General features: G+C 42.6%; 2 protein-coding genes across 5 annotated transcripts; one reads left to right on the top strand and one right to left on the bottom strand.

Moving 5' to 3' along the window:
- Positions 1–293: 293 nt before the first annotated feature.
- LOC139170908 (uncharacterized) lies at positions 294–7,169 on the bottom strand. 4 transcript variants are annotated; one of them, XM_070758511.1, is made up of 3 exons: positions 6,740–7,169; positions 3,858–3,926; positions 294–2,185 (listed from the first exon to the last, which is right to left on the bottom strand). In XM_070758511.1, exons 2-3 carry the CDS (start codon positions 3,877–3,879, stop codon positions 1,254–1,256), a joined length of 954 nt encoding a protein of 317 aa, XP_070614612.1. In that variant the 5' UTR covers positions 3,880–3,926; positions 6,740–7,169; the 3' UTR covers positions 294–1,253. The 4 variants fall into 4 exon arrangements, with proteins under 4 accessions (XP_070614612.1, XP_070614615.1, XP_070614614.1 ...); XM_070758514.1 differs by having other exon boundaries at positions 584–2,185; positions 6,843–6,880; XM_070758513.1 differs by lacking the exon at positions 6,740–7,169 and adding an exon at positions 5,946–5,983 and having other exon boundaries at positions 584–2,185.
- SLC2A6 (solute carrier family 2 member 6) lies at positions 6,747–24,944 on the top strand. The gene is made up of 11 exons (XM_070758509.1): positions 6,747–7,219; positions 10,680–10,808; positions 11,886–12,048; positions 12,928–13,134; positions 14,182–14,281; positions 15,885–16,096; positions 16,954–17,106; positions 19,753–19,861; positions 20,906–21,079; positions 21,976–22,121; positions 24,245–24,944. Exons 1-11 carry the CDS (start codon positions 7,197–7,199, stop codon positions 24,413–24,415), a joined length of 1,587 nt encoding a protein of 528 aa, XP_070614610.1. The 5' UTR covers positions 6,747–7,196; the 3' UTR covers positions 24,416–24,944.
- Positions 24,945–26,301: the final 1,357 nt, after the last annotated feature.

Below are 26,301 nucleotides of genomic sequence, written 5' to 3'. Positions count from 1 at the left end.
AGGTCAACCGTGGAACTCCCCCACAAAAGGGCCATAAGAATGATCAAGGAAATGGAGCCCCTCAGTACTATTATTATTATTGTTGTTGCTGTTGTTGTTGTTGTTTTGTTGTTGTTGTTGTTGTTATTATTATTATTATTATTATTATTATTATTATTATTATTATTAAAAACAAGTAAAAACTAAAGCCCAGTATACATCACATTCAATCATCCCTCATTCATATGCTACTGGTCAGAGCGGAAACTCACTCAACGACCCCAGATCTGCCGACATAAATGTGTTTTAAGAGCTTTTCTTTTCTTTTTTAAAAAAAAAATTTTTTATTAGTTTTCAAAAACAAACATAACAAACATGACATACAACATTTAGTGGAGCTACAGTCACTCTGCTCAAAGTGGAAGTCATCATTGTAATAAAGAAAAAAAAAGAGTCATTTTGTTATTTAACATCGTCTACGAAATATGTGAAAGTATCAATTTGAAAGTAGTAAATATAAACCTATATAAAAGTTTATGAAAATATATATAGAAATTTTAAGAGAAGAAGGAAGAATTTACATTTATATTGTAAATAATCACCATCTAATACAATTTGACTACTAAATTCAAATATTCAAAGTAATATAAGAACACACATCTCTTTTTCTTTGTTTCCCACCAAGTATATACCTTCTGCCAAATATCATAAAATTCTGATTCCTCATGGTTATTTAAGAGCTTTTCAAAAGGCGAAGAGAGTGGGGGCAGTACGAATCTCAGGAGGGAGGAGTGGGTTGCAGAGGACCGGGGCCACAACAGAGAAGGCCCTTCCCCGTTGTTTGGCTGACGAGACCCAGAGAAGGCCGACTCTTTGTGACCTAATCAGCCAGTGGGACATGTGAGGCAGAAGACAGTCCCGTAGATAATCTGGTTATCTGACCATTGCTTGGCCTGAAATTCTTTCTCCTGTCTCCAAAGCCCATTCTCACATACCATTACACCCGCTTTCCCCCCAACCTTAAGACACGTCGACAAAGATGTGTTGGTGTTGAGAACAACAAATAAGAGATTCAACGTTTTAATATGCCGGATACCTTGATTGGAAGAATTTGAAGGGAGTTGGCTGAAATATAAACATACCACACTTAATAAATTCCCACACCTATCCTAGCTTGGCAGATTGATCACATTTTAATGGAGGCAGCTTTTAAGTACAAGAATGTAGTAGGACCTGTATCCGATCATCACAATTCACAAGTAGAATTCCAGGACTTATTCACATCTGGATTGCAACAGTTGGGAAGGCTGGGCGATCCATTCTTTTTGCCACGAACACGCCAAGCAAACCAACCCACTTTCCAAATATGGCTCAGCTGCAACGAAGAGGACGAGAAAGTCCTCACGGTCAATCGTCATCGTCTTTAGTCCCCTATCGGGATTCAAGGTCAAGATTCTTGAGATCAGTGACGGCATCAATCTTTGTAGTAGGAGCCTCTCCTGAATTTGCTCCCCGACAAGGGCAAATGTGTTCTTGGTGACCTCCCCTTTCCCATGCTGGTGGCTTTCCAATGACACCACCAATCCGTTCAGGAGACTCTTTTCGGCCTGAAGAACCTTCACGCTGCTGATCAACCAGGTCGTGTTTTCAGAAGAACCCATCGGAGGAAGCCAAGGGCTGGTGGAGTCCAGAAACTCAACCCCGATGGATTTTGCCTGAGTCGGTAAGGAGAGCATTGTTTTTGTGAAGCAGAGCAGGGTCTGGCTTGTATCCCCTGGGCCAATTCCAACCAGGATCCAAGACTCCTCCGGACGCGGGTTGTCAATGTACCGCAGGACTGTTCTCCAAGTTGTTTTCGGTTGGTTTGGGAAAAAGAGAGGGAGCGATTGCAAATTTCCCTTGGGACAGCCATCACCATTGGGACTCAAAGCCTTGAGGTCCCTCAAAGGAAAGTGAACAGCCTCCTGACAAATTATCACCACTGAAACGGAGACGAAGATGAGGGCCAGAAGGGCGGCGAGAAGGATGGAAGGGAGGCAATCCGATTCCTGAGGCTGCCAAGATGGGCCTCCCGAACATCCAGACTCTTGGGACTTCTCATCCGTCTGGTCCTCAGTGTGCTTCCTAGTGTCACAGGAAGGTTCCTGAAGGTTCCTGTTGTCCATGCAGCTTTCATCATCCCTTCGTCTTTCCTCCATCTCTTCATCTTTTAGCGCCGAGGAAAGAAAACAACAATTCAACTCTCAGGAATTTAAAAATAAAAGCAGGATAATAATGATAATGATAATAATAATAACAACAATAATATAGAATAGAAAATAGAATAGAGGAGGAGGAGAAGGAGGAGGAGAAGAATAAGAAGATGATGAAGAAGGAAGAAGAAGAAGAAGAAGAAGAAGATCCCTTCCAACTCTGTTTATTTTAGAATAGAATAACAAAGTTGGAAGGGACCTTGGAGCTACTTCAGACAGATGGTTATCCAACATCTTCTTAAAACTTCCAGTGTTGGAACATTCACAACTTCTGGAGGCAAGCTGTTCCACTGATTAATTGTTCTCACTGTCAGGAAATTTCTCCTTAGTTCTCAGCTGCTTCTCTCCTTGTTTAGTTTCCACCCATTGCTTCTTGTTCTCCCCTCAGGTGCTTTGGAGAATAGGTTGACTCCTTTTTCTTTTAAATCAGTGGTTCTCAACCTGGGGGTCAGGACCCCTTTGGGGTTGAAATACCATTTTACAGGGGTCGCCTAAGACCATGGGAAAAGACAAATTTTAGGAACTTGGCACCTTGGAAGATATTTTTACAATCTGACCAATTGGGCGTTTACAGTGGAGGTATCCCTTTGACCTTCCTGCCAATCAGCTTAAAGCTCTGTTGGGAGAATTGGTGCTAGACTTATGGTTGGGGGCCACCACTACACCAGGAATTGTATCAAGGAGTCGCGGCATTAGAAAGGTTGAGAACCACTGTAAGATGGTTACATTCTGGATCAAGAGGTAAGATCTCACCCTGCAAAACTCTTTCATAAAGCTCCCTACTAGTAAATAAGAAACAAGCTAATCTAGAAAGCTAGCCTAGCTTCCCTGCTTGCAAGAGGCAATTGCATAATCCATGTGAAAAGTTAACATTTGCAACACACCCATAGCCAGCTGTTTTCTCAACTGGTGGAAAACTTTTAAAAAAAACCTCAGTGAAGTTTTACGCGACAAAAAACAGTTCGTGCCTTTCAACTTCAAAGCCTCTTGTAGCAGGGAGTTCCATAACTAAGCATCAGGATTGGAGAAAGCATTTAGCCAGTGATAGACTCCTAAGGGTATGGTCAGGTACGCAGAACTGATAGAAAAAGTTGGATCAAATGGTACAAAAACTGGTACAAAAATTTTGATTTTTTTTTCTTATTTTCCCTTCTGGGCTCTGGGCATGTTTTTCCTATCGCAGTAAATGTGTATAATTTTAGAAGAACTGTCTGTGCATATACACATATAGTTTATATAGTAGATCGTGTATATTTTTGTGTGCCTGTGTGTAATATGTACGTACACCTATGGCATATATACGTAAAATTAAATAGTATATTTTGGATGTTCAGCAAGAGTATATAGAGAGCGAAATTGTATCTCTTTGAGGCGAGGAGAGGCCAGGCACCATAACCCTAACCTTTGACGTGGGTGACGTCAAGTTGGCCAACTTTAAGCCAGTCACATGACCTTTAAGCCACCCACCGGTCACATGATCCTCAAGCCACTCCCACCTGGTCACATGGCTGGCAAACCACACCCACAAAATAGCCCACGCCCACAGCGTGGTAGTAAAAAAATGTGTAGCCCTTCACTGCATCTAGCTATTAACCAAGAAACTGCGAACGGACAACGGCTACTTACTATCCGCTGAGCAATCCAACATTTCTTGAATTGGCCTCTGTTTATGATGTTCTGCCAAGCATCTGGCCCCTATTGAACCAGTGGAGGGAAAACAAGATGGGATAAGAATATTTCAGTTGCATTTTTTTACAGCCTAAGAATGAACCTTTGAAAGGCACGATACATTTAGAAAGCTTAGAACTATGTTGCCTTAAACACGACTTAAGCATAGCCCATAAATTCATCTGCCACAACGTCCTTCCTGTCAACAGCTACTTCAGCTTCAACCACAACAACACACGAACACACAACAGATGCAAACTTAAAGTAAACCGCTCCAAACTCGACTAAAGGAAATACTGTACAAGTTTAGTAACTGAGTAGCTGATGCATGGAACTCACTACCAGACTCTGTAGTGTCATCTCCTAACCCCCAAAACTTTACCCTGAGACTTTACACTGTTGACCTCTCCCGATTCCTAAGAGTTCATTAAGGGGCGTGCATAAGTGCACCAGTGTGCCTTCCATCCCCTGTCCTAATGTTTCTCTCTTACTAGTATCATGTATATAAACATTGCTATATCTTTGTATTCTACCAATATGTACTTGACAAAATAAACAAACAAATTAAAATAAAACATCTCTTTGCATCCGAACGTGTCCACCACATGTGGTAGAATGTCCCTTGTATATGACAGAAAAACAAGAGGGCACAATCTGAGGTTAGCTGGGGGAAAGATCAGAAGCAACGTGAGAAAATATTATTTGACTGAAAGAGTAGTAGATACTTGGAACAAACTTCCAGCAGACGCGGTTGGTAAATCCGCAGTAACTGAAACTTAAACATGCCTGGGATAAACATATATCCATCCTAAGATAAAATACAGGAAATAGTATGGACTTTCTTGATTTCATGTTGAATTTTTTTTAAAATGCCTTACAGGAATAAATATCATTCTGTTGGGGGAATTTCGACATACTATCATCTCCATTCCCCAAAAACAAGAGAAAAACTACGAACATTCTCCTTTTAAGAGGGACAAGGGTGAAAAATAACCGTGCCTTCCGTTAAACCCAAAGTAGAAGAACTGGAAAATTGACTCAGATGCTCAACTTTGCTCCAACTCACTTCCTGCTTTGTGCTTCTTCTCTTTTTCTCCGAGGACTTGGGGCGGCTTAAAACATATAATAAAACAATGTACTGTATATTTATTTATTTATTTGATTTTTATGCCACCCTTCTCCTTAGAGTCAGGGCGGCTTACAACATGTTAGCAATAGCACTTTTGAACAGAGAATCAGTCTATTGCCCCCACAATCCGGGTCCTCATTTTACCCACCTCGGAAGGATGGAAGGCTGAGTCAACCTTGGGCCAGTGATGAGATCTGAACCGCTGACCTGCAGATCTACAGTCAGCTTCAGTGGTCTGCAGTACAGCCCTCTACCTGCTGCTCCACCCCGGCTCTTTAACATTTATAACATTTTAGATCCAATTAATTAAATATAAAATCTAAAAAAATTACTATGTTTTTATATACCATTTACTATGTTCAGATTTATGTTTATACTATACCTGTTGTCTTGTATGTTTGACAAAATAATAGTAGTAGTAGTAACAACATCAATAACAATAACAACAACATTGTGATGTGCTATACTGTTCACTTACGTTTCTCTGTACATAGACATTTAAACTGTAACAAAAATACAAAGAAATACAAACACCTGAAGACAAAAATACAAACACAAAACAGACACACACACGCAGATAGTCATGTACGTATTTATTTAGGTCCTCTGTCCCTCTCTCTCTCACACACACACACAAACACACACACACACCTCCCTTACATTTAAAGATATAAATTATTTATTTCCCATTTAATTTTCCTCATACAGCTCCTTGTATACATTGATATAAGTTACCATCTCCATTTCAAGAGAGGCTGTTGTGTATCATAAAGTCTTCACTCAGGTCCTCACTTTACCTAGGCATAACTATAAGCCACAGTAGGGTGCGTTGTGAAGTCTTCACTCAGGTCCCTCTCCTCTCCCCCCCCTCCCGCTCTCCCACTCCTTATACATAGAAAATTCTACTGAAGACAAACCTTATAGGTTCTTATAGCTATGAACCACAATTGTGAAGTCTTCACTCAGGTCCATTTCTCTCTCTCTCTCTCCCTCCCTCCTTCTTTCCTTTCTTCCCCTCTTCCTCCATTCCTCTCTGCTTCCTTCCTTTCTTCCTTTCCTCCCTCCCACCTTCCTTCCTCCATTTCTATCTTCTTTTTTCCTTCCTTCCTTCCTCCCTCCCTCCATTCCTCTCCCTTCCCTCCCTTCCTTCCCTCCCTCTCTCCTTCCCTCCTTCCTTTCTTCCTCCATTCCTATCTCCTTTCTTCCCCTCTTCCTCCATTCCTCTCTCCTTCCTTTCTTCCTTTCCTCCCTCCCTCCCTCCTTCCTACCTTCCTTCCTTCCTCCATTTCTATCTCCTTTTTTCCTTCCTTCCTTCCTTCTTTCCTTCCTTCCTTTCCTCCCACCCACCTTCCTTCCTCCATTTCTATCTTCTTTTTTCCTTCCTTCTTTCCTCCCTCCCTCCCTCCCTTCCTCCATTCATCTCCCCTCCCTTCCTTCCCTCCCTCTCTCTTTCCCTCCTTCCTTCCTTCCTTTCTTCCTCCATTCCTATCTCCTTTCTTCCCCTCTTCCTCCATTCCTCTCTCCTTCCTTTCTTCCTTTCCTCCCTCCCTCCCACCTTCCTTCCTTCCTTCCTCTCTTCCTATCTCCTTCCTCCCTCCTTCCTTCCTTCATTCCTATCTCCTTCCTTCCCTCCCTCCTTCCCTCCTTCCCTCCCTCACTTTCTTCCTCCCTCCCTTCCTTCCCTCCTTCCCCCATCCCAAAGCCAACCTACTTCTTCATTTGAGAATCCGAGGGGGGAAGAAGAAAAGCTGCCAATCACCCTTAGAGCCTTTAAAAAAACAAACACCAATTGAAAGCGCCTAATTTTTTTTCACCTAGGTTTTTTTTCAAGTGCTAGGAATGGGGTTCCTGTTGGCCAGCCTATCCCTGAATACCGCCTGGAGCGAGGGAGGGGGGGAAAGCATAAGCCCCAAATAAAATAAATCCATCCGCCCCTACTCCCCCCGCACGCATCCATCCTCAAAGGATGGGACTACCTCAATCCTCCTTGTCGTAGCTGCTCTCCGGAGGCTTTAAGGAGAAACGGGAGGAGGAAAGTTAAAACTCTGGGAGTTTTTTTTTCCCTTCCAGGTAGGGAAAACCGTTTGCAAGTTTTTTTTAAAAGAAGAAGAAGAAGAAGGAATAATTGTGCAGGCTCGCTGCCTCACCTCCGCCTGGCAAACCCTCCCATGGACCTCTCACCTGCCTCTAGGTAAATGGGGTTGGGGTTGTGCAACTCGCAACCTTTCCTCCTGTCTTGCGCTGCAAAGTGTAGTAGCTACTTTGGGTTGCAGATTCCAGCGAATCTAAGATAAGAGCCAGAGACCGGGGCTCCTGCCCTGCCTCGGAGGCATGGAAGCAAGGCAGGTGACTTTGAACCAGGCGCACATACTCTCTCTCTCAGCCAAACTCTACTCCGCAGGGTGGTTGTGGGGAAATATGGCAATGAGAGCCAGTTTGGTTTGGGGATTAAGTGTTCCAGGACCCTTGAGTCTTATGAGCAAAAGGACCCTGAATTTGAGTCCTGCCTTAGCCGCAAAAGCTGGCTGGGGGACTTGGCACCAGGAGATGGTGAGTTCTAGTTCCATATTAGCCATGAAAGCTGCCTAAGTGACTTGGCACCAGGAGATGGTGATGTGAGTTCTAGTTCCATTCTAGCCATGAAACCTGGTTTGGTGACTTGGGGGCAAGAGATGGTGAGTTCTAATTATGTATTAGCCATGAAAGCTGGCTAAATCACTCTCTAACATTAATCATTTTCTGGTTTGACCTACAAGAATTTATTTTATTTCATTTCATTTCATTTCATTTCAATTTATTTATTTACTTACTTACTTACTTACTTACTTACTTACTTACTTACTTACTTACTTAATATATTTTTTGTTTTATTTTATTTTATTTGTCAAACATGTACAGAATAACCCCCGCCAGTACCTTTGTCAGTGGGCCATTAAGTATGTAGTAGGGCTGAGTTTCTACTTCCCTTTTCTTGGAAATATTCTGCCCTTTTAATATTTCCTAAAATATTTTCTACCCAGGAGAAGGGTAGATTGCTAACTTCCTACCATAACATCGCTGGTGATGATGTTACTTAGTTAGTTTTATTTTATTTTATTTTGTTTATTATATTTGTCAAACAAGTATATAATTGTTTGTATTAACATAATATAAGCCACTCCGAGTCTCCGGAGAGGGGCAGCATACAAATCTAATAAATAATAATAATAATAATAATAATAATAACAACAAAGTATAAAGAAGTGATTAAAAGGAAAGAAGGACAGAGACGGTAGGTGCTTATGCACGCCCCTTACAGACCTCTTAGAAAAGGGGAGAGGTCAACTGTGGGCAATCTAAGGTTGAAGATTTTGGGGTTGGGGGAAGAAACAACAGAGTCAGGTAGTGAGTTCCAGGCATTGATCCCTCGGTTGCTGAAGTCATATTTTCTGCAGTCAAGTTTGGAACAATTTACATTGAGTTTGTATCTATTGCGTGCTCTTGTGTTGTTGTTGTTGAAGGTGAAGTAGTCACTAACAGGAGGGACGTTATGGGGTATGATCTTATGAACAACAGTTAAATCAGTTTGGAGGCAACATAGATTGTCTAACCGTAGCATTTGAAGTCTGGAGGAGTAAAGTAGTTTCTTTCGAGAGGAGGAGAGAAGTTTATGTAACATTGGCTTAGTGGAGTTTATACTGGAATTTCCCCAATTTCTACAACGACTTTAAATAGCAGGAGCTTGCGACACCACCATCCCCTTGGTAAAAGGCTGGTCATCAGCCCTCAGGGATGCTACTCGGAGGAAGGGAGGGGAGGGGGGAGCACTGGACCTGAGTGAAGACTTCACAAGGCATAGGACAGTGACCTACATGGAGCGCTGGTGAGACCCCGTTTGGAATCCTGTGTCCAGTTCTGGAGACCTCACCTACAAAATGATATGGATCAAATTGAAGGGGTCCAAAGACGGGCTACAAAAATGGTGGAAGGTCTTAAGCTATAAACTGATCAGGAAAGACTTCATGAACTCCATCTGTAGAGTCTGGAGGACAGAAGGGAAAGGGGGGACGTGATCAAAACATTTAAATGTGTTAAAGGGTTAAATAAGGTTCAGGAGGGAAGTGTTTTTAATAGGAAAGTGAACCCAAGAACAAGGGGACACAATCTGAGGTCAGTTGGGGGGAAGATCAGAAGCAACGTGAGAAAATATGATTTGACTGAAAGAGTAGTAGATGCTTGGAACAAACTTCCAGCAGACGTGGTTGGTAAATCCACAGGAACTGAATTTAAACATGCCTGAGATAAACATATATCCATTCTAAGATAAAATACAGGAAATAGTATAAGGGCAGACTAGATGGACCAGGAGGACTTTTTCTGCCGTCGATCTTCTTTGCTGCTATGTTTCTATATCCATGCCCATCTATTTAAGGTTTATATGTGGACCTGAGTGAAGACTTTCCCTCCCTTTATTTTTCTCCCTCCTCTCTCTCCCTCTCTTTCCTCCCTCCTTCTCTTTCTCCTCCCCTCCCTCTCCCTCCCTCCATCTCTCCCTCTATTTGGACCGGGAGTCACTGCTCACAGTCACTCATGCCCTCATCACCTCGAGGCTCGACCACTGTAACGCTCTCTACATGGGGCTACCTTTGAAAAGTGTTCGGAAACTTCAGATTGTGCAGAATGCAGCTGCGAGAGCAGTCATGGGCTTCCCAAGGCATGCCCATGTTACACCAACACTCTGCCGTCTGCATTGGCTGCCGATCAATTTCCGGTCACAATTCAAACTGTTGGTTATGACCTTTAAAGCCCTTCATGGCATCGGACCAGAATATCTCCGGGACCGCCTTCTGCTGCACGAATCCCAGCGACCGATTAGGTCCCACAGAGTTGGCCTTCTCCGGGTCCCGTCAACTAAACAATGTCGGTTGGCGGGCCCCAGGGGAAGAGCCTTCTCTGTGGCGGCTCCAACCCTCTGGAACCAGCTCCCCCCAGAGACTAGAACTGCCCCCACCCTCCTTGCCTTTTGTAAACTCCTCAAAACCCACCTTTGTCGTCAGGCATGGGGGAACTGAGATATCTCCCCCGGGTCTATGCAATTTATGTATGGTATGTTTGTGCGCATGTCTGCTTAATAATGGGGTTTTAAAAAATATTTTAAATTGTAAATTCTTAGATTTGTCATGAACTTTTTTATTGCGTTGTGAGCCGCCCCGAGTCTACGGAGAGGGGCGGCATACAAATCAAATCAAATCAAAAAATAAAATAAAATAAATAAAATAAAATAAAATAAAATAAAATAAAATAAAATAAAATAAAATAAAATAAAATAAAATAAAATAAAATAAAATAAAATAAAATAAAATAAAATAAAATAAAATAAATTTTTCCCTCCCTCCTCTCTCCCTCCTTCCCTCTATCAGTGCCTTTCCCCTTTTGGCCCCCTGTCATCTTGCCCCACAACCGGTTTCTTCACTCTCTGGGGCTTCCTCTTCTCCCCCGTGATTTCCCCTCTCCAAAATTGCGCATCTCGTCCGTCTTTCCTTTCGCTTTTCTTCTTCCCTTCCTTCCTCGCCCGTTCGGCTTTCGAAGCTCCCTGGGCTGCCTGTCGGAGGAGAAACCCCCCGCGTGGCTCTCTGACTCCCACCTTTCTCTTCTTCTTCTTCTCCTCGCAGGGGGCAGCCCTCACCTCCCGCCACCCTGGAGCCCGGCGTGAACCAGCCGCTGTTGGGCCAGGACCCCCTGGATGATTATGCGTCGCTTAGAGAGAAGGACCCCCGGCAGGTGGAGAAAGAATATTACAGGTACCGTTTCCATCTCTCTCAAACTCCTGAGAATGTCTCAGTTCCGTCTCAGATATATTTTCTCAACTTCCCTTCTTCTCTCTCGACCACACAATTACTGGCACTTTAAAAAAATGTATAAAAACCCATGTTTTCACTTCAGTTTGCCTGTTGTCCATCTTGAGAAGAAAAAGGACTTTCGGCAAATCTTCTGCATTTAGGGCAGAATATTTGAGATGCCGAATCCTGTAACCCTAGGACACAATCAATTTTGTTTACAAAAAACATTTGTGGGATTTAGTTTCAGTTTGTACAATGGGAAACTCCATCAGCTACAGAGGAATCCTTGAGTCTGTCCTCTGCACCTCTATAACTGCCTGGTTTGGTTCTGCAACCCAACAAGACCGACGCGGACTTCAGAGGAGAATCAGAACTGCAGAAAAAACCATTGGGACCATCCTACCTTCCATTGAGGACCTGTAGACTGCACGAGTCAAAAAGAGGGCATGAAAATATTTAATGACCCCTCGCATCCTGGACATAAATCATTTCAACTCCTACCCTCAAAAACGTCGCTACAGAGCACTGCACACCAAGACAACTAAACACAAGAACAGTTTTCCCCCCGAGCGCCATCACTCTGCTAAACAAATAATTCCCTCAACACTGTCAAACTTTTTACTAAAGTCTGCACTTCTATTCTACTAGTTTTTTCATCATTCCTATCATCCTTTTCCTCCCACTTAGGACTGTATGACTGTAACTTGTTGCTTGTATCCTAAGGTTTTTATTAATATTGATTGTTTCTTCATTGCTTATTTGACCCCTGTGACAATCATTAAGTGTTGTACCACATGATTCTTGACAAATGTATCTTTTTCTTTTATGTACACTGAGAGCATCTGCACCAAAGACAAATTCCTTGTATGTCCAATCACACTTGGCCAATAAAGAATTCTATTCTATTCTATTCTATTCCCCCCCTGCTTATGGCAACTTGAAAGCTTTGCAAGTAGACTCTTTGTTTAAAAGATATTTTGTTTGCCTTCAGCCCTTCTGAGGGGGGTCTATCTTTGCTTCCTGTTTTCCCTCCCGCAGGACACTTGGAAACCATCGCCTCCTCCTTGCCAGCTTCGCCGCCGTGTTGGGGAATTTCAATTTCGGTTTTGCTTTGGTGTACACCTCGCCTGTCATACCGGTTTTGGTGAAATCTCCAGTCCCCAACTTGCAACTCACCGAGGTTACCGCTTCCTGGTTTGGGGTAAGTGGGGTAAATTGAGGAATCCAGGGACAGGTTGTGTAATTATATGAGAAGGGAATTAGAATCGGGAGGGAGGAAGGGAGGAAGGAAGGAAGGAAAGAAAGAAGGAGATAGGAATGAGAAGGGAATTAGAATCAGGGGAGGAAAGAAGGGAGGAAGGAAAGAAGGGAGGAAGGAAAGAAGGAAGGAAGGAGATAAGAATGAGAAGGGTATTAGAATTAGGAGAGGGAGGGAGGGAGGAAGGAAGGAAAGAAAGAAGGAGATAGGAATGAGAAAGGAATTAGAATCAGGGGAGGAAAGAAGGGAGGAAGGAAGGAAGGAGATAAGAATGAGAAGGGTATTAGAATTAGGAGAGGGAGGGAGGGAGGGAGGAAAGAAAGAAGGAAGGAAGGAGGTAAGAATGAGAAGGGTATTAGGGGAGGGAGGAAGGAAGGAAGGAGATAAGAATGAGAAGGGTATTAGAATCAGGGGAGGGAGGAGGGAGGAAGGAAGGGACGGAGGGAGGAAAGAGATAGGAATGAGAAGGAAATTAGAATCAGGGGAGGAAGGAAGGAAGGAAGGAAGGAGATAAGAATGAGAAGGCTATTAGAATCAGGGGAGGGAGGTAGGAGGCAACAGCAATGGCACTTATATACCGCTTCACAGTGCTTTACAGCCCTCTCCAAGCGGTTTACACAGTCAGCCTCTTGTTACCCCAAGCAATCCAGGTCCTTAATTAACCAACCTCAAAAGGATCAAAGTCAATCTTGAGTTGGTCAGGATCGAACCCCTGGCAGTGGGCAGAGTTTAGCCCGCAAGAGACCATTCCAACTATTGCGCCACCACAGTTACGATCCTGCGGCCTTCTCCGCTGACCCTCCGCCCTCTCTGTCTTTCTAGTCCATCTTCACCTTGGGAGTCGCCGCGGGAGGCCTGTGCACCATGTACTTCAATGACCGCCTGGGGCGCAAGCTGAGCATCATGTTCTCCTCGCTCCCTTCTGTGGTTGGGTTCCTCTTGATGGGCAGCGCCCAGCAGGTGTGGATGCTCTTGGTCGGGAGGCTTCTGACGGGCTTCGCCGGAGGAGTCACCTCGGCCGCCATTCCAGTAAGTGTGGCCTCTCCCCATTGGCCCTTCCCTGGAAGACCTTGAGATCGTTGACGTGCCTGACTTTCGAGGAACCTCTTAGGGATGATTCAAGAGCGCTAATCTTGAGATCTAGGGCAGCGGTTCTCAACCTTTCTAAGGCCACGGCCCTTTAATACAGGTCCTCATGTTGAACATAAGAATCTAAGAAGAGTCCTGCTGAATCAGGCCAAAGCCCCTCGAGTCCAGCATTCTGTGGCCCACACAGGCTCACCAATTGTCCATGGGGATCTTGAGCAGAAAGAAAAGGCAAAACTCTCTCTTTTCCTTGATCCCCCAACAAATGGGACCCAAGGGAACCCTGCCTGCCTCAACCAATATAGGGGTGGCACACGGACATCCGTTTCAATAGCCACCTTTCCTTCCGTTTTCCCCCTTCCCTTCTCTCTTCCTCCTCTCCTCTCCTTTCCTTCTATCTTTCCTTTCCTTCCCTTCTCTCTTCCTCCTTTCCTTTCCTTCTTCTATCTTCTTTTCCTTCCCTTCTCTCTTCCTCCTTTCCTTTCCTTCTTCTATCTTCCTTTCCTTCCCTTCTCTCTTCCTCCTTTCCTTTCCTTCTTCTATCTTCTTTTCCTTCCCTTCTCTCTTCCTCCTTTCCTCTCCTTTCCTTCTTCTATCTTCCTTCCCTTCCCTTCTCTCTCCCTCCTCTCGTTTCCTTCTTCAATCTTCCTTTCCTTCTCTCTTCCTCCTTTCCTTTCCTTCTTCTATCTTCTTTTCCTTCCCTTCTCTCTTCCTCCTCTCCTCTCCTTTCCTTCTTCTATCTTCCTTTCCTTCCCTTCTCGCTTCCTTCTCTCCTTTTCTTTCCTTCTTCCTTTCCTTTCCTTTTCCTTTGTCCTTCCCTCCCCTTCCTCCCTTTCCTCTTTTTTAATCCTGTAAAAATCAGCTTTTTCTTGCCTAGATACAGAAAGGCAATAAATGCCTTGAGAAGGTTATCAGCTCTGGCTCAGAAGCGCCTTCGTTCCCGCAACAGAACCGCTTATTTTTTATTTTAAATCTTTTTGTCTTCTCCAGATCTACATTTCCGAGATCTCCCATCCGGGAATCCGAGGGGCGTTGGGCTCCTGTCCTCAAATCATGGCTGTTTTGGGCGCCCTCGTCCTATACGCTTTAGGCAAGTACCAAACAACCGTTCATTCGCTGCAGTTGTGTAGTTAGCGAGCGTTGATTTCGCTTATTACAGTATTATTTATTAGATTTGTATACAAATTAGATTAGTATTATTTATTTATTTGTTTGTTTTGTCAAGTATCTATTGGTAGCATATAAAGATATAACAATGTTTATATATATACAGCTAAATAATAATAATAATAATAATAATAATAATAATAATAATTATTATTATTATTATTATTATTATTATTTATTAGATTTGTATGCCGCCCCTCTCCGAAGACTCGGGGCGACTCACAACAACATAAACAGTGCACAAATCCAATTTTAGAAAAATACAATTTAAAACCCTTATAATAAGATAATCACACAATCCAATCAAACCAAACCATACATCAACCTTGACAACTAGGGTGTGTGTTAATTTCCCCATGCCTGGCGGCAAAGATGAGTTTTTAATAAATAAAGGGAACACTCAAAGAACACATCCTAGATCTGAATGAATGAAATATTCTCATGGAATATTCCATTTGCACAACTATTTCATTTGCACGACAGCAGGTGAAATTGGTTGTCAATCAGTGTTGCTTCTTAAGTGGACAGTTTGATTTCACAGAAGTTTGATTGACTTGGAGTTACTGTATATTGTGTTCATTTATTTATTTTTTTGAGCAGTGTACATGATACTAGTTAGAGAGAAACTTTAGTAAGATCATCAGAAGGGGAGATCAACTCACGGGATGAGTTACTACCAGTACGCTGATGACACTCATACATAGATAGATAGATAGATAGATAGATAGATAGATAGATAGATAGATAGATCTGTAGATAGATAGATAGATAGATAGATAGATAGATAGATAGATAGATAGGTAGGTAGGTAGGTAGGTAGGTAGGTAGGTAGATAGATCTGTAGATAGATGGATCTGTAGATAGATAGATAGATAGATAGATAGATAGATAGATAGATAGATAGATAGATAGATAGATAGATAGGATAGATCTGTAGATAGATGGATCTGTAGATAGATAGATAGATAGATAGATAGATAGATAGATAGATAGATAGATAGATAGATAGATAGATAGATAGATAGATAGATAGATAGATCTGTAGATAGATAGATAGATAGATAGATAGATAGATAGATAGATAGATAGATAGATCTGTAGATAGATAGATAGATAGATAGATAGGTAGGTAGGTAGGTAGGTAGGTAGGTAGGTAGATAGATAGATCTGTAGATAGATAGATAGATAGATAGATCTGTAGATAGATAGATAGATAGATAGATAGATAGATAGATAGATCTGTAGATAGATAGATAGATAGATAGATAGATAGATAGATAGATAGATAGATGATTAGATAGATAGATAGATGATTAGATAGACAGACAGACAGACAGACAGACAGGGACACAGACAGACGATATATAGGATAAAGAAGATAGATAGATAGATAGATAGATAGATAGATAGATAGATAGATAGATAGATAGATAGATAGATAGATAGCCAGCCTTTCCTGTGAGGGTGGAATCCAGGGACTGCTCTCCCTGGTGAACCTAAGAAGAGGAAGCTGCTCCTCCCCGTAGGTCTCGTGGTGCCCTGGCGTTGGCTGGCCGTTGCCGGAGAAGTCCCCGTCCTTCTCATGATCTCCCTCCTCTTCTTCATGCCTGACTCGCCACGCTTCCTGATTTCTAAGGGGAAGGAAGAGGAGGCGTTGTGCGCACTCCGCTGGCTGAGAGGCCAGGAAGTGGATTATTGGTGGGAATACGACCAAATCAAAACCAGCGTTCGGGCACAGGTAGGTCCACGCGGTGGTGAAATCCATTTTTTTTACCAATGGGCTGTGGCATGGTGGGCGTAGCTTTGTGGGCGTGGCAGGGGAAGGATACTTTAATTTAATTTAATTTAATTACTTTACTTTAATTTACTTTATACAATAAGTCAAATATAAAACAGTAAAACCCTGATTAAGCTAAAAAACCCTGAACAAAACTATACAGTCATACACACATACACACCAAGCAAATCCCCATTCCCACCCCAGTCTGGGGCCAGGTCTCCCCCCCCTCCTCCTTTTCCTCCTCTTCTTCTTCCTCCCCTTCTTCCTCCTTCTCCTTTTTCTCCTCCTCCTCTCCTTCCTCTTCCTCCTCCTCGCAGCGGGGCGGCATACAAATCCAACTAAACTTAAACTTCTTCTTCCTCTTCCTCCACCTCTTCTTCCTCTTCCTCCTCCTCTTCCTCCTCCCCCTCCTCCTTTTCCTTCTCTTCCTCCTTCTCCTCCTCTTCCCTCTTCTCCTCTTCTTCCTCCTCCTCTCCTTCCTCGTCCTCGGAGAGGGGCGGCATATAAATCCAATTAAACTTAAACTTAAACTTCTTCTTCCTCTTCCTCCTCTTCTTCCTCCTCCTCCTCTTCCTCTTTCTCCTCCTCCTCCTCCTTTTTTTCACAACCCCCCTTCTTTTCTAGCTCTGATGATGTTACCTCGTTGGGTCATGAAACGTCTCCAAAGAAAACCACACAATTTAATCCCGAGCTCCAAACATTCTCTTCCCTTTGACTTTCTTTTTTTAGTACTATAAGTTTGTTGTTATTATTTTTCTCCACCTGAAAAACACACACCCATAATTCCCTTTGACTCTCTCTGTGTCTTCTCCCAGACTCAAGCCATCACCTGGACCGAAATCCGTAAGCCTCACATCATCAAGCCCATCGCGATCACTTTGCTGATGAGGTTCCTACAGCAACTTTCAGGAGTGACCCCCATCCTGGTCTATCTGCAGCTGATATTTGACAGCACCGAGGTGATCCTGGTAAGTCAGCCCGTAGAGCACGGGATGCCAGCCTTAGCAACTTTTTAAAAGAGTTTTGTGGACTTCAATTCCCAGAATTCCCCAGCCAGCATGACCAGCTTGGGGAATTCTGGGAGTTTAAAAAATCCACAGCAGGGTTTGTTTGTTTGTTTGTTTGTTTCTTTCTTTCTTTCTTTCTTTCTTTCTCTCTTCCTATCTATCTCTCCATCTGTTTCTCTCTCCCCTTTCTCTCTCCATCTCTCTCTCTCTCTTTTCCTCTCCTCCCCTCACCCCCCTTGTTTCTTTCTTTCTTTCTTCCTTCCTTCCTTCCTTCATTCATTCATTCACTCACTCACTCACTCACTCACTCACTCACTCACTTACTTACTTACTTATTGGATTTGTATGCTGCCCATCTCTGTAGACTCAGGGGGCCTAACAGTAATAAAAAACATGTAAACCCAATACTAAAACAACTAAAAAACCCTTATTGTAAAAACCAAACATCCATACAAACAAACATACCATGCATGAATTGTAAAGGCCTAGGGGGAAAGAATATCTCAGTTCCCCCATGCCTGACGGCAGAGGTGGGTTTTAAGGAGTTTACGAAAGGTGAGGAGGATGGGAGCAATTCTGATCTCTGGGGGGAGTTGGTTCCAGAGGGCCAGGGCCGCCACAGAGAAGGCTCTTCCCCTGGGCCTCCCCAAATGACATTGTTTAGTCGACGGGACCCAGAGAAGGCCGACTCTGTGGGACCTAACCGGTCGCTGGGATTCGTGCGGCAGAAGGCGGTCTCGTAGATACCCTGGTCCGTTGCCATGAAGGGCTTTATAGGTGATGACCAACACTTTGAATTGTGACCAGGAACTGATCGGCAACCAATGCAGACTGTGGAGTGTTGGTGTTACATGGGCATTTTGGGGAAAGCCCATGATTGCTCTCGCAGCTGCATTCTGCACGATCTGAATCCAACTTTGGCAGGGTTAAAGCTGCTGAAGTTGGATCCTTGCTGTGTAGAGCATCTACGACACTTTTTCAATCTAAAACACACAAGGTGTCACTGTTTCTCCTTCCATATTCAAGATTGGCCCCAAAACAGCAAGTCGGGTAATGCAAACCCCCCAACCCAATTTTCCTCCCAATATTTTCACGCCCCTTCCTCAAATTCCGTCTCTTCCTAACCCTCCACTCCTCCACTCGCCACAGAAAACCCTACGCAATTAGACTTACAATCCTAGGTTTAGAAAGCTTAGAACTACGTCGTTCGCCTTAAATACAACCTAAGCATAGCCCATAAAATCATCTGCTACAACGTCCTTCCCGTCAATGACTACTTCAGCTTCAACCACAACAACACACGAGCACACAGTGGATACAAGCTTAAAGTAAACCACTCCAAACTCGACGGCAAGAAATACGACTTTAGTAACCGAGTAGTTGATGCACGGAACTCACTACCAGACACTGTAGTATCATCACCTAACCCCCAAAACTTTACCCTTAGACTCTCCACAGTTGACCTCTCGCGATTCCTATGAGGTCAGTAAGGGGCGTGCATAAGTGCACCAGCGTGCCTTCTATCCCGTCCTAATGTTTCTCTTTTACTAGTATCATGTATATAAATATTATTACATACCACCAATACATACTTGATAAAACAAATAAAAAAATAAATAAACCTCCGTCTCTCTGCCATCCTATCCTATATTTTCCTTGACACTCAGTCTACAGAGGCGTGCTTTCCAATGGAAGGCTACCTCTATCTCCCTTTTTTTAAAAAGGAAAATATCAAAACTTGGTGGAAATAAGTCTTCTTCAGAGCAGATAAACATAGAAACATAGAAGTCTGACGGCAGAAAAAGACCCCATGGTCCATCTAGTCTGCCCTTATACTATTTTATGTATTTTATCTTAGGATGGATCTATGTTTATCCCAGGCATGTTTAAATTCAGTTACTGTGGATTTACCAACCACGTCTGCTGGGAGTTTGTTCCAAGCATCTACGATTCTTTCAGTAAAATAATATTGCTTCTGATCTTTCCCCCAATTAACCTCAGATTGTGTCCCCTTGTTCTTGTGTTCGCTTTCCTATTAAAAACACTTTCTAAAGCTTTCTGAAATAAAGATAAGTTTTAATGTCGGGTTTTTTTGGTACGCGCAACGGCACACGTTAAAAAGGGCAAGTTTTAGAGGTCCAAGTATCCATCGGTCAAAAAGGAGGAATCTCAATATCTCATATGTTAAGATGAAGGAGTCAAGCTATTCTCCAAAGCACCTGAGGGTAGAACAAGAAGCAATGGGTGGAAATTAAACAAGAAGAGAAGCAACTTAGAACTAAGGAGAAATTTCCTGACAGTTGGAGCAATTAACCAGAAGTTGTGAACACTCCAGTACTGGAAGTTTTTAAGAAGATGTTGGATAATTTAATTTAATTTATTTGATTTGATTTACATACTGCCCAGTCCCATTTGTCTGTAGTGGTGTAGGCTTTCCTGCCTAAGCAGGGGGTTGGACTAGAAGACCTCCAAGGTCCCTTCCAACTCTGTTGTTGTTGTTAGAAAGAAGAAAGAACCTCTATTTCCAAACTCATAAGTAATGAATGAATGAATGAATGAATGAACTAATTTGATTGACAGCTCACAGCCGTTATTTTGACTTTTCAGGCTTCTCAATATGATGCTGTTATCGTGGGTGGCGTCCGTTTAGCCTCAGTCCTGGTGGCGGCTTTCTCGATGGATAAAGCTGGGCGAAAGATTCTCCTCTACGTCTCCGGTATGGGTTTTGTAGTTCTTCCTTTTACGCACACATTTATTTTATTTTATCCCCTGGTTAGGGCTTTAAAAATCCTTGTTCAGAGAGAGTAACAGTGAAAGACCTTGCAAGTCCATAAGAGCTGGGAACATTGTTAGCACCTGGTTAGGGCTGGAAATATACATTTGGAGCAAGTTAGAGCAATGGGGAAAACCCCCCTGCAAATACAGGGCTTGGAAAACATTCCTAGCAGAGAGAAACAATGAAAGAGCTTGCAAGTCGGTAAGAGCTGGGAACATGACTAGCACCTGGTTAGGGCTTGAAAGAAGCTTACTTGGAACAAGTTAGAGTAATGAAAAAAACCTCTGCAAAGACTTAGAGCTTGGAAAACATTCTTCGCAAACAGTAACAATGAAAGAACCTGCAAGGTAAGAGCTGGGAACATCGCTAGCAGCTGGTTAGGGCTGGAAAGAAACTTACTTGGAGCAAGTTAGAGTAATGAAAAAAAACTCTACAAAGACATAGAGCTTGGAAAACATTCTTTGCAGACAGTAACAACGAAGGAACCTGCAAGGTAAGAGCTGGGAACATCGTTAGCACCTGGTTAGGGCTGGAAAGAAACTTACTTGGAGCAAGTTAGAGTAATGAAAAAAAACTCTACAAAGACTTAGAGCTTGGAAAACATTCTTTGCAGACAGTAACAACGAAGGAACCTGCAAGGTAAGAGCTGGGAACATCGTTAGCACCTGGTTAGGGCTGGGGGGAGAAAGCTTCAAAAAAAAGCTGCACTCAGAATATAAAACACACCTGAATTTTCAGACTCTTAGGGAGGAAAAAGGTGCATTTTATACTCCGAAAAATATGGTGCTTCTATTTTATACGAACCCGGTCTGATTCCTTCGGTGCCTGGATGTTATTTTCTGGGGTTTGCCAAGCCTAGACTGAATAGTTATAACCCAAGGACTCCCTGTATGGGCGAGGGTGGCTAATTCAGGGATAATCACGTTGCAAGAGAGATTTCTGTGCTGGGTTCACAATCTTGGTTTCCTTCTGTTTCTCTCCTAGCTTGCCTCATGCTCGCCTCAAATCTGACCTTGGGCTTCTACATCCGCTTCATCCCTCAACTCCTCCACAATTCTTCAGCGCTGGTGGGGAATGGGACCCACGCGGGCCTTGGCGATACGCCCATGGTGGGCCTCACGGCGATTCCTTTGGTGGCCACCATGTTCTTCATCATAGGTAGGTCATAGGAAGGAAGGGTTGGCGGCCAACTTTTCCAGAATTTCTCTGGAGAGTTGAGGGGAGGTGGATAGAAGGCAGGGAGATGTAGAAGACTTTAGAGGGATGGGTTTCCAAGAAAATAGTCCATTTACGCATACATAAAAGGTTTTCAGACAATCACACCTCCCACACAAATTTATCAGAATAGAATTGAGTAGAGTAGAGTTGAGTAGAGTAGAGTAGAAGAGGAGGAGGAGGAGGAGGAGGAGAAGAAGAAGAAGAAGAAGAAGAAGAAGAAGAAGAAGAAGAAGAAGAAGAAGAAGAAGAAATTAGAATTAGAATATTCTAATTCTATTCTCCAAAGCACTTGAGAGTAGGACAAGAATTAATGGGTGGAAACTAACCAAGGAGAGAAGCAACTTAGAACTAAGGAGAAATTTCCTGACAGTTAGAACAATTAATTTGTGGTCCAGAAGTTGCCTCCAGAAGTTGTGAATGCTCCAACACTGGAAGTTTTAAATAAGATGTTAGATAACCATCTGTCTGAAGCAGTGTAGGGTTTCCTGCCTAAGCAGGGGTTTGTAGTAGAAGACATCCAAGGTCCCTCCAACTCTGTTTATTTTAGAATAGAATAACAGAGTTGTAAGGGACCTTGGAGGTCTTCTAGTCCAACCCCCTGCTTAGGCAGGAAACCCTACACTGCTTCAGACAGAGTGTTGTCCAATCGCTTCTTAAATACATCTGGTGTTGGATCATTTACAGCTTTTTCCCGTGGATTAATTTTTGCTCTGATAGGAGATAGGATCCCAAAGTTTCAACCGTCACTAAACAAATCATTTTAAGACAAGGACTGACATGATTTCCTCACTGCTTCTGACTTTTTTTTCATTTCGATAATTCTTTTCTTCTTCTAGGCTATGCCATGGGTTGGGGTCCCATCACGTGGTTGTTGATGGCAGAGGTCCTTCCCCTGAAGGCACGAGGAGTGGTTTCTGGTCTTTGTGTACTTGTAAGCTGGGTGACTGCCTTCGCCTTGACCAAAGTCTTTCTGTTGGTTAAGGTAAGGACACAGTGATGGTTTTAAATTATAGGTTTAATTACAGGTGAGATCACTTTGGAAGACTGTGTCTGGTGACCTCACCTACTAAAAGAGATTGATCAAATTGAAGGGTCCAAAGACGGGCTACAAGAATGGTGGAAGGTCTTAAGCATCAAACTTATCAGGAAAGACTTCATGAACTCAATCTGTATCGTCTGGAGGACAGAAGGGAAAGGGGGGAATGATCAAAACATTTAAATATCTTGAAGGGTTAAATAAGGTTCAGGAGAGAAGTAATAGAAACATAGAAGACTGACGGCAGAAAAAGACCTCTAAGACTTATAATTAATAATAATAATTTATTAGATTTGTATGCGGCCCCTCTCCTAAGACTCGGGGCAGCTCACAACAATAATAATAACGTCTAAAAAACCCATCATTTAAAAACCATGCAACACACGCAGAAGTGTTTTTAATAGGAAAGTGAACACAAGGACAAGGGGGCACAATCTGAGGTTAGTCAGGGGAAAGATCAGAAACAACATGAGAAAATATTATTTTACTGAAAGAGTCGTAGATGCTTGGAACAAACTTCCAGCAGACGTGGTTGGTAAATCCATAGTGATTGAATTTAAACATGCCTGGGATAAACATAGGTCCATCCTAAGATAAAATACAGGAAATCGTATAAGGGCAGACTAGAGGGACCATGAGGTCTTTTTCTGCCGTCAATCTACTATGTTTCTAATCATTTACTCCTTGTAAAAGGACAATTAGAGCCAATCTTTCAAATTTAAGCCGACCTGGTACATACTTGGAAAAGAGACCACTAGGAAATGCCCAGATGGTAGACTAAAAATAAAACGCACAGGTACAGTATATGTGGTACCTTGCTCAAAAGTAGTAACTATGAGAGGGATCTTGGAGTCCTAGTGGACAACCATTTAAATAGGAGCCAGCCGTGTGCAGCAGCTGCCAAAAAAGCCAACATAGTTCTAGGCTGCATCAGCAGAGGGACAAAATCAAGATCACGTGAAGTGTTAATACCACTTGGTAAGCCCTTGGTAAGGCCACACTTGGAATATTGGATTCAGTTTTGGTTGCCATGATGCAAAGAGGACATTGAGACTCTAGAAAAAGTGCAGAGAAGAGCAACAAAGAGGATTAGGGGCCTGGAGGCTAAAAGATATGAAGAACGATTGCAGGAACTGGGCATGGCTAGTTTAATGAGAAGAAGGACCAGGGGAGACAGAGTAGCAGCCTTCCAATATCTCAGGGGTTGCCACAAAGAAGGAGGAGTCAAGCTATTCTCCAAAGCATCCGAGGGTAGAACAAGAAGCAATGGATGGAAACAGGAGAGAAGCAACTTAGAACTAAGGAAACATTTCCTGACAGTCAGAACAGTGGAACAGAAGTTGCCTCCAGAAGTTGTGAATACCTCAACACTGGACGTTTTTAAGCAGATGTTGGATAACCACCTGCCTGAAGTAATGTAGGGTTTCCTGCCTAAACAGGGGGTTGGGCTAGAACAGTGTTTCCCAACCTTGGCAACTTGAAGATATCTGGACTTCAACTCCCAGAATTCGCTGTCTGGGGAATTCTGGGAGTTGAAGTTCAAATATCTTCAAGTTGCCAAGGTTGGGAAACACTGGCCTAGAAGACCTCCAAGGTCCTTTTCAACACTGTTGTTGTTGTTGTTGTTGTTGTTGTTATTATTATTATTATATTATATTATATTATATCATATTATTATTATTATATTATATTATATTATATCATATTATTATTATTATTATATTATATTATATCATATCATATTATTATTATTATTATATTATATTATATTATATTATATTATATTATTATTATTATTATATTATATTATATTATATTATATCATATCTTATTATTATTATTATTATTATTATTATTATTATTATTAATCTGGGAAAATCTGGGTATAATTGAAACATCATGAAACGTCTTCAATAAAACAGAGCGCATCAACAACTCCACAGAGCAACTAAGACCACAATGGAGTTTGTCTCATTTTGGCTTAATGTTGTCGTCGTTGTTGTTTTCTCCTCGGTCTTTTTCTACCTTTCCGGATCACCTCCACAAACTCCCTTTCTTCTATTCCCCAGGAAAAATACGGCCTGGAGGTGCCTTTCTTCTTCTTCAGCGTCATCTGCGTGATCAACCTCTTCTTCACCTATTTCATCCCCGAGACCAAAGGGAGATCTTTGGAACGGATCGAGTCGTATTTCCGCACGGGGCGGAAATCATTCCTGGAATCGTTCCGGCGACAGAGGTGAGAGTCCCCCTTTGTCTAAGCCCAAGAACCCGAATCTGGATGGACATCAGCCTGTGGCTTTCCAAGCCGGTCCTTGTCTCTTCTCCCTTTCTTCCGCAAAAACCGGGAAAGGCCTCAAACCAACATAGCGTCGCTACGCTGAAAATCCAAGCAGTTCCACGCCGAACGAGGAATTCTGCATCGGAATCTCAGCGTTGCCGGGAACTTTTTGATGCCGGCTGCCTGGCCTGGCTTGGATCCCTCCCCAAAGTGTGGGAAACGCTCCCACCGGCTTAACCTGGCTTGTCGTTTAAGAACGGCTGATAAAACCGTGGTTTGATGATAGCGCTGCATAAAACATGAAGCATGAGACGGAGGAGCGCGGGTTAGGTATTTTTTTAAAAAGAAGAAGAAATCTCCACCGATGTCGTATTCATTAGACTTGGCCCCAAAAGAGAAGGTTCCCAGTGGGATCTACAGGACGGTTTTGAAGGAATGTTATTCAAGTGGTTTGTAGGTGTACGTTACAATACAGCTCTAGTTTATTTGTATGCGTGTTTCTCTCGATGCTTTCAACCTTCAAGGAAGCATTGGCGAAGGAGCGGAAGATAAATATGGGCAATTCTTGGGAGTCAGGGCTATAATTTCCATTTGTTTGTTTGTTTGTTTGTTTGTTTGTTTGTTTGTTTGTTTGTTCGCTTGTTCGTTCGTTCATTCAATCATTCATTCATTCATTCAATCATTCATTCAATCATTCATTCATTCATTCATTCAATCATTCAATCAATCATTCAATCAATCATTCATTCAATCATTCATTCAATCATTCATTCATTCATTCATTCATTCATTCAATCATTCAATCATTCAATCATTCATTCATTCAATCATTCATTCAATCATTCATTCATTCAATCATTCATTCATTCAATCATTCATTCAATCATTCATTCATTCATTCATTCAATCATTCATTCATTCATTCATTCATTCATTCAATCATTCAATCATTCAATCATTCAATCATTCATTCATTCATTCATTCATTCAATCATTCATTCATTTTTTATGCCGCCCTTCTCCTTAAACTCAGGGTGGCTTACAACATGTTAGCAACAGCACTTTTTTAACAGAGCTAGGCTATTGCCCCCACAATCCGGGTCCTCATCTTACCCACCTCGGAAGGAAGGAAGGCTGAATCAACCATTGCTAAGCAAGGCAACTGTGAACCAAGTGGTGCCTGATTTTATGAAACCCCCCCCCCTTTTAACAATAGCATTTAGACTTATAGTATTATTATTATTTATTAGATTTCTATGCCATCCTTCTCCAAAAACTATATACCGGTTCACGGTGCTTTTGCAGCCCTCTCTGGGCGGTTTATTGCCCTCAACAATCTTGGCCCTCCTTTGACCCACCTCGGAAGGACGGAAGGCTGAGTCAACCTTGAACCTAGTGAGATTCGAACTTGTCAGCGTTAGCCTGCAATACTGCATTCTAACCACTGCTTACCATGGAAGGAGGGAGGGAGGGAGGGGAGGAAGGAAGGAAGGGAGGGAGGAAGGAAAGGTAGGTATGTAGATGGATGATAGATAGATAGATAGATAGATGGATGGATGGATGGATGGATGATAGATAGATAGATAGATAGATAGATAGATAGATAGATAGAGATAGATAGACAGACAGAGGAAGGAAGGAAGGAGGGAACGGGAAAAGAGAAGGAGGGAAATTAGGTAGAGAAGGAAGGAGCAATAGCAGTAGCCCTTAGACTTATATACCTCTCCACGGTGCTTTTCCAGCCCTCTCTAAGCAGTTTACAGAATCAGCCTCTTTCCCCCAGCAATCTGGGTCTTCAGTTGACCCACCTCGGAAGGACGGAAGGCTGAATCAACCTTGAGCCGGTGG

The sequence above is a fragment of the Erythrolamprus reginae genome, chromosome 8 (assembly GCF_031021105.1).
Source record: "Erythrolamprus reginae isolate rEryReg1 chromosome 8, rEryReg1.hap1, whole genome shotgun sequence".
Taxonomy (NCBI): Eukaryota; Metazoa; Chordata; class Lepidosauria; order Squamata; family Dipsadidae; genus Erythrolamprus; species Erythrolamprus reginae.
The sequence above is the reverse complement of the archived record's forward strand: the minus strand, read 5'-3'. Positions and strand labels throughout refer to the sequence as shown.

What these genes read in the sequence shown, in the direction of transcription:
- LOC139170908 (XM_070758511.1), bottom strand. Translation starts at nt 3,879, where the DNA reads ATGTTGGATTGCTCAGCGGATA. An exon ending in GTTGGATTGCTCAGCGGATA is followed by an intron (nt 2,186 to 3,857) that starts GTAAGTAGCCGT and finishes CGGCGCTAAAAG; the next exon opens with ATGAAGAGATGGAGGAAAGA.
- SLC2A6 (XM_070758509.1), top strand. Translation starts at nt 7,197, where the DNA reads ATGGACCTCTCACCTGCCTCTAG. An exon ending in TCACCTCGGCCGCCATTCCA is followed by an intron (nt 13,135 to 14,181) that starts GTAAGTGTGGCC and finishes TGTCTTCTCCAG; the next exon opens with ATCTACATTTCCGAGATCTC. An exon ending in GATTCTCCTCTACGTCTCCG is followed by an intron (nt 19,862 to 20,905) that starts GTATGGGTTTTG and finishes TTTCTCTCCTAG; the next exon opens with CTTGCCTCATGCTCGCCTCA.